Raw genomic sequence first — 8,198 nt, 5'->3', positions numbered from 1 at the left:
CTCTAGTTTGTCGTGGTCTTACCGAAAGGGGAAGAGGAGGTCTTGTGATGGGGTATAGCTTGACTACTTTGAGTGGTATTTTCTTTGTAGATACTCACCTTAGGGGAGGGTTATGCACACGCATCTATCAAAATCTTAGCGGACTACTACCTACTAGGGAATCTTTATAAATGTCTCGTAGTGTCCCTATGCAGTCACACCTCGGTAGTGTGATAAGTGCCTACTTTTGCACAACATGGTTGGGTCTAAAGTTGTCTTGAACTTTTACGCTACTTATGGTGAAAGTGTACAACCTCCGATGGCCGCTATGGCCGCGCGGCCACTCGCGCCGGCAATGCCGCCTTCACCGTGACATAGAAATGTTTCACAGTTTCCTCCTCCCACGTCTCAGAGATGCTAGCTACCAAACGAAGCCACAAAACTAAGCTAAGCCTATTGTTATATATGATGGTGAAGAAGAACAGTAACCATCAGCCGTTTGAAAAAATACACTCCGGAAATCTTTTAAATCAAAGTATAGTCGAGGCACGGGCAGTGCCGTCGACGTAGACATGAGGTGCTCTGGAACCTGAATCAAATTAAAAGTACTCAGAGTCTTATTCTCTCGTTCCAAATTATACATCGTTTTAATTTTCTAGATGCATAGATATTATTATATATCTTAGACATAAGGTATATCTAAATGCATAATAAAGCATATAAATCTAAAAACTAAAATAATTAATTTTGGACGGAGGAAGTATCATTAGTCATGACTTCCGTCACACGTTATTGCAGGGTGTGCACACGGCCGGAGAGCGACCAGGTGTCGCGCCGCGGTACATGATCATGCCTGTGCTGTCAGTGCACACCAACAGCGCCTCGTCGTGAAACACGCACGGACAACGCCGATTATTCTGTTTCACTGGCAGCTCTAGAGACCCTTCCTTTTTGATCGATCGATGTAATAAAAGATTGGAAGGATTAAGACATGTGCCTTTTACTTTATATATTGTGATTGAGACGACAGAGTGCTTGCTGTCACTATGCAGACACGTCTACCTTTTTCTGAAACCATGAAACACGAGGGTATCTTACTATTACTAATTGAAAGTTCCTTTTAAAATTTTAGTGAAGCCACCTAAAATTCGTAGAGAAATTTTAAAAATTCTCACAAAAGCAAAACATCTAGCTATGAATCGGTAGACTCAAATCATCGTAGCTATTGGATTTATTATATTTTCTAAAAAATTACCCACCTATGCTATTATGAAAATAGCGTAAAGTAACCCCTAAATCTATATCTAAATTACTCACCTCTACCATTATATAAAATTAACTAAACTACCCCCTAATCTTCATCAAAATTACCCACTTATGTCATTATAAACAATATTTAAAATAACCCCCTGAATTTGCAACTAAATTGCCTACCACTAATACTTTAAAAAACATAAAGTAACTACTTAAATTTGCATCTGTATTACCTACGTATACCATTATTAAAAATAACATGAGGTAACTCTACATTTAAATCCAAATCACCTTAGTTAAAAAATATACAACAATATATAATTCTAAATTTCTTATACACTATTGGTATATAATATAAGAATTAAGGTATATATGCATGATGTGTGTCACCATTTATAATGATGTAGAAGAAGTGATGAGAATATAGATTTCTATGTTAAAATTGTAGCTCAAACTTAGGGTCCATTAAACAAATTCAAGTGCATAACTGTGATGCAAAGTGAAAAGTTAAAGATTATAAATATGAATAAAAATATTAGAGTAATTACTAACTAAAATCTATCACAATTGGATGAAGGTAATAAATATACATCTATATAAGTATTGTGTTCGAATATTTAACAAATGAGAGGTAGCTTATGGTAATAGTTTTGTAGCAATGTGACCTCATTTTTTTCATTGGAGACTCCACATTAGTTCTCACGAGACAAGCTTGAAAAAAAGATACAAATCCTAAAAAATTCTCACAAAATTCAAAAACATCAAACAACAGTCCTGTAAACTTTAATAATCAGAGACATTGGTCTATTCTATTTTCTAAAAAAGTTACCCATCACTATCATTATGAAAATATTCAAAAATAAACTCTAAACCTATATCTAATTTACCGAGCTCAGCCATTATAAAAAATAATCTAAAGTAACTCCATAATATTTATCCAATTTACCCATACATATCATTATAAAGCATAACTTAAAATACCATTCTAAATTTGTATCTAAGTTACCCACACATGTCGTTATTAAAAATAATCTAAAGTAAAACCTAAATCTTAATCGAATTATCTTTATCTAAATCGTGCAGAAATATCCAAAGGTAAACTAATATATGATTATAAATTACCTATTTATGTCATTGTTAATATAAAAATACTATTTTAAAGTATATACACATGATGAGTGTCGCCATTTAGACCATTTATACATGTATGTGAGAAATTGATGAAAAATATTAATTTTTATGCTAAACATAATGTATGGAGGTGCGATGCAAAATGAAAAAAGTGTGAATGTGAATGAAAAAGTGTAAGAGTAATTACTAATTAAAATCAATCATAATTGGACAAAGATAATTACATATCTATGTAAGTATTATATTGAAGTACTCAAAAGAGAGTAGTAGGTAAACAATTTTGATTATTAGCTAGAAGTCTAATTTCTAAATAATTTTTAAATATAATAGTCTTTTAAAATATTAGCTCGTGCGGGAGCACGGTTGATGGACCAGTAGCCTTAATCTTTATGCAACCTGCCCGCTCCCTTTCACCGATCCTGGTACATGCTTGATCAGCGTGGAGCGGATTAGTCCTGAGCGCCTGAGTGGATTCGTCGTGGATTCGGAGCCATTCTTTTTCTTAAATAACGCACACAATCTGACAGAAGTTGTTGAAGGAATATGTCCCTTGAGCCGGCTCATGATGTGTAGGATGCAACATGGATTCAATGGCTGAGTCAGGGCTGCCTGATTTTAGGCAACCAAAATTACTGCACCAGCATTGTAGCATATTGTAGCGTTTCATTTGTATTTGTGAATTATTGTCCAAATATTGACTAATTAGGCTCAAAAGATTCGTCTCGCAAAGTACAACCAAACTGTGCAATTAGTTTTTGATTTCGTCTAAATTCAGTACTCCATGCATGTACCGTAAGTTTGATGTGATAGAGATTCTTCTTTTTGCTTAGTGCCAAAGTTGAGATTTTGGGGTAACTAAACAAGACGTCAGTGGTGAAGAACAAGCTCTAGTTTGGACGCGAAAGTACCATGTAGAGGTGACAGGCTTTGTGCCGACGGATAATATTAATGCGGTGGTGAAGGTCAAGCGGAGAGCTGGTGCCAAAGGACAAGATACGCATTGCTAAAATGGTGGAAGCAGGAAGACATGACAAAATTATTGAGGAGAACAGTAGCAAGCACGAGTAGGTGACCTGGGGTAAGCATGTAAGACATGAAGGTGTCGAGATCTTGACGGTACATTTACTTCTAAGTTGTAAAGGCTCCGAGTCCATCCGGTGCATAGATAAAAAATTGGATGGGTTCAAACCGAAAGGTATTTGGTTTACCTCTTAAACCCACAAAATTATTAATCAAATCTTGATATAAGAAGACCTTTAGGGCAAAGATTCACTATGTTATTTTTTTTAAAAGAACAGGAGGGGTGATCCTCCTACTGGTTATATATAATAGAACAAGAGAGTACAAGGAGGCTATGGTCTTATATAAATAAAAGGAGAGAATACAAGATTCACTATGTTATTGTGAACCTACTATTCAAATTTCGTATTTCTTAGAGGTAGTTTGATTGTTTTTTCCCCCTAGGTAGTCCACATGGAAATGCTAGAATCCCCTTCAAAATCCATGTGCTTCAAAAGGTCCACGACGTTATCGCCTCCGAGTGTTCTCACACTAACCATTGGATGAGAGATGATGGCTCTGTTCGCTTCAGCTTATTAGCCGGCTTATCAGTCACGAACAATATTTTTCTCTCACAATAAATCAGCCGTTTCAGCTTTTCAGTTGGTTTATAAATCCAGCTGAACAGACACTCGACCTGTTCACTTCAGCTTATTCAGCCGGCTTATCAGCCACCAAACAGTATTTTCATCTCACAATAAATCAGCCGTTTCAGCTTTTTAACCGGAGCGAACAGCCCCGCTATATCCGCAGATGAGTCGTCGGCCCCCGACAAACCAGCATGTATACCAGAATTGCATCACATGATCGGTGCCGAGAACACACAGCACGTTTGCGTCGGCGTGTTGTTCTGCGAGGCTGAGCGCTGCCTGCTTTCCGGGGTTGTCCCCAGCGAACCGTACAGAGTCACGCGCAGGCGCCGAGAGCGACCGAACACGACGCGCGCGCGAAACCGTCCACCTCGACGGTCGCATCTCTCACGTCTGAGGCTGACTCGAAATCTGAGTCGTCGTGTGGTCCTGTAGCTGTAGTGTGTGAAGATAGCGACTGCTTGCACATAGAAAGGGGTAGGGGATGTTTGATACTGGAGCTAAAGTTTTTAGTCCTTTTCACATTGAATATTTGAAGGCTAATTAGGAGGATTAAATATGAGTTAATTATAAAACTAATTACACAGATGGAGGCTAAACGGCAAGATGAATCTATTAAGCCTAATTAATCCATCATTAGCAAATGATTACTGTAGCAGCATATTGTCAAATTATGGGCAATAAATCTGTGCAATGAGTTTTGTAAATAATCTGTATTTAATACTCCTAATTAGTATCTAAACATTTGATATGACAGGAACTAAAATTTAGCCCGGGGATCCAAACACCCCCTTAGTTTGGTAGAGTTCCAACTTCGGCTTCTCTTGCAGCTCCAGCTGAAGCCCTACCAAACCAAACAATTTGATAAAAATAGCTCCACCCCTGAAACACTAGAGGAGCTGGAATCATTTTATATGAGGAAGGCGGAGAAAAAAAAATGACTCCATAAGTTCCTTCTTATTTTAGGAGAACCTGGAGGCCTCCAAAACTTGCCCAAAATGCTCTAGTGGTCACTCCTACAGTGCCCACGCTAGGCAGTCTCGCGTCTCACGTGTCTTTGCACGCACGGTGTCTGCATCAAGCTGTCCTGATTCCCATGTGACAATATTGTCAAACAATCTTAACAACATTATATCGTTACATACCGAGTGCCTTTACTGTTCACTCCAACAGCACACTTCTTACCACGGCAACCAAAAGCATAGGTTCTCAACAACTACAACAACAACACTAATACAATACATACGCGCACACTGTACTGCCATTTCTGTGCACTACTGCATTGTACTAGTGTACCGGAACGGGCATGCGAGGATCGATCGGAGAGACCAGCAACAACCAAATCTCTCCACGTCACGTTTACGGCGGCGACGGCGCGACGGCCGGAGCGAGCGGCAGCGCCGCCACGCTCTTGGCCGCGCCGCACGTGACGGCCTCCCTGGGCACGTTGAGCTCCCGGAGCTTCTCCATCCCTTCGGCGAAGATGACGCCCATCCCCAAGTGGAGGTGCGGCTCGATGTGGCAGTGGAACGCCCACACCCCGGGGTTGTCCGCCACGAACCGGAGCACCGTCCACCCGTGCGGGAACAGCACCACCGTGTTCCGCAGCGGCGGGTTCGCCGTGTTCAGCTTCCCCGAGTCCCTCTCGTGCTCGTACACGCCGTCGCCGTACCCCAGCACCCAGAAGTCGTGCCCGTGGAGGTGCCATGGGTGCACCTCGCTGACGCCGGCCTCCAGCGCGTTCGCGTTCTGGAGCACGACGTCGACGACGGCGCCGCTCGCGATCCGGAACACCCGATCGCTGGCCGTCGTCGGGGCCATGGCCTCTGGCGCCTGCGCGTCCGGCGGCTTCTCGATGTCGTAGCTCCGGTCGTAGGTGTCCGGCGACTCGGCGGTGGCGTCGAACGCCACGTCCTCGATGCCGTAGAAGTAGGCGCCCAGGTAGGGGGTCGCCGGGAGCGAGAGGGTCACGTGGTTGATGGCCCACTTGATGTGCCCCTTGAACCTGTTCTGCGTGTTGAGCATGGTGATGCGACGGTCCACGGCCGCCGGCGGCCGGGCGGTGCCGGCCCGGGCCTTGATCCGGTACGTGAACTCCTTGCTGCGCGTCACGTTGTCCCAGGCCGGGGTCTCCGGGGTCACGCCCGACGGCCAGCTGTCGGGTTTGCTGTTGGTGTAGTTTAGGATGGCCAGGGCCGGCTGCGTCTTGGGTCTTCGCCCTCTCACGCCCACGGAGATCCAGTAGGATGATGGTCGCTGGTCCGTCTTGAGGAGCACGGAGTAGCTCTCGCCGGAGTAGATGTCGATGTCGGTGACCTCGAACGGCTCCACGAAGTTGCCGTCCGCTTCCACCACCGTGAGCTTGTGACCTTGGACCTGCACGTTGAGAGCGGAGAGGGAGGTGGTGCTGGCGATCCTGAGCCTGTACGTCTTCCCCGGCTCGACGTCGAAGGCCACCGGCGAGCACTTGGTGCCCTCGCAGAAGGGCCCGCACTCGCTTCTCCGGATCATCTCGCACCGCTCGCTCTTGTCGCCCTCCGGGCAGAACGCGTCCTTCTTCCTCCTGTCGCAGGCCCTGCGGTCACGGGTGATCCCCAGAGAGCACCCGAACTGGCCCCTCCCGTTGATGAGCAACGTCTGCGGCGGCATACGGGCGTCAGTACTTACATTATTCAGGCATTCAGTGAGAAGGCGAGTTACGAAATCACTGGGAAGGATAGTTAAATAGCTAGGATCACCTGGGGCTCGCCGACCCACTGCCAGTGCTTGTCCTTGCCGTCGAGCCCGGCCGCCTGCGCGTAGACGTTCTCGTGGTACCAGTCGCTGAGAAGCATGCTGTGCTCGCCGTCGTAATCGGCGGCGAAGGGCTCCGGCTGCTTGTCCGTGGCGTTCACGATGAGCGAGCCGTAGAGCCCCGCCGCCCTCTGCATCCCGAAGTGGCCGTGGTAGAAGAAAGTTCCCGGCTGCAACGACGACGAACGTTTCCGTTCACCACGAATCAGTCAAGACTAGCTGGAGGTAAAATGTTTTATCGATTTGGAGAGCGGTTGATTTGTGATTACCTTGTCAACTAGGAACTCGTAGGTGAAGTTCCCCCCTGACTCGATGGGGCACTGGGAAATCGACGCGGTCCCATCAGCCCATGGTGTCCCGATCTGCACATTTTGGATGCATGCTAACATGTTGTTATCCTTCCAACATACCCACGTTGTTGTCTCGTTAAATGGCTTTTAACAGTAAGTTCGTTTTGCATGATAAGGTTTTATAGACTTTAATTTATAGATGCAATCACCTGTTTAATTCCATGCCAGTGGATGACGATCCCCTCAGTGTGCAGGTTGTTCGTCACCTCGACGCTGATCACGTCGCCGGCGTTTGCGGTGATCGTCGGCCCGGGGAACTTACCGTTGATCCCGATCATCACGCTCTGCTGGCAGTCCGGCGCCCACATGATGTACTCAACGTCCCACTTGAAGCGTCGAGTCACCGGAGCTGGAGCAACTTGGTGGGCAAACAGCATCAAAGCGATACAGATGAGCAGATGCACTGCTAGAGGGCCACAGGGATTGGCCATCTTGGCTCTAAGAAGGTTTGAGAGCTAGCTGTGGAGCTGTGCCATGGTTGGTTTGTGGCCTCTGTCTTTTATAGGCAGGAGAGAAAAGAGTGACGACGACATGACGACGTATCATAGTGTGGCGTAATGCACAAGATAGTGCAATATATATAACGTTATGATGTTTGCGAAAGTTTCATAGGAATTTAGCTGGACACAAACTCGAACCTCATTTTTTCTCTTCTCGGTGCATGTCCAAACATTCACCTCTTAAAATCTTGCGTGTTTTCAATCTAAAGTTTCACCAAAGTTTCCTCTATTAATTCCTATATTTGTTGTATTGGTGTATCTGTTTGAACCATTGGCAAATTCCTGCAGAAATAGGTCAAGGTGGTATTCCAAGATTTGTATCTAGGATTACTTCTTTTCATGCTAGTTATAGTTGTGCAAGTAAAAGTTCTGAAGGTTTTCTCACAGCCAACCTTATAAGGGTATTTCATATAAAATATTTTCTCCACGAAAAAGGCCTTGTAGGAACGCTGCTCAAATAGAAATAGAAGAAAACTACAGGCTTACCATTCATGACAAAGTTGAGGAAAAACGTATAATGAAATGACAAAAGGTCACATTGC

General features: G+C 44.5%; 1 protein-coding gene across 1 annotated transcript; it reads right to left on the bottom strand.

Annotated features, from left to right (window-relative positions):
* Positions 1-5,084: 5,084 nt before the first annotated feature.
* LOC101773103 (L-ascorbate oxidase) lies at positions 5,085-7,647 on the bottom strand. The gene is made up of 4 exons (XM_004965999.3): positions 7,306-7,647; positions 7,076-7,168; positions 6,752-6,976; positions 5,085-6,650 (listed from the first exon to the last, which is right to left on the bottom strand). The coding sequence occupies exons 1-4, from the start codon at positions 7,585-7,587 to the stop codon at positions 5,373-5,375; spliced, it is 1,878 nt and encodes a 625-aa protein (XP_004966056.1). The 5' UTR covers positions 7,588-7,647; the 3' UTR covers positions 5,085-5,372.
* Between the last annotated feature and the right edge of the window lie 551 nt (positions 7,648-8,198).

Source organism: Setaria italica, chromosome IV, assembly GCF_000263155.2.
Source record: "Setaria italica strain Yugu1 chromosome IV, Setaria_italica_v2.0, whole genome shotgun sequence".
NCBI lineage: Eukaryota > Viridiplantae > Streptophyta > Magnoliopsida > Poales > Poaceae > Setaria > Setaria italica.
The sequence above is the reverse complement of the archived record's forward strand: the minus strand, read 5'-3'. Positions and strand labels throughout refer to the sequence as shown.

Coding starts and splice junctions, on each gene's coding strand:
- LOC101773103 (XM_004965999.3), bottom strand. CDS start 7,587: ATGGCCAATCCCTGTGGCCCTCTAGCAGTGCATCTGCTCATCTGTATC. Junction 6,977..7,075: donor ACGAGTTCCTAGTTGACAAG/GTAATCACAAAT, acceptor TCGTCGTTGCAG/CCGGGAACTTTCTTCTACCA. Junction 6,651..6,751: donor AGTGGGTCGGCGAGCCCCAG/GTGATCCTAGCT, acceptor ATGCCGCCGCAG/ACGTTGCTCATCAACGGGAG.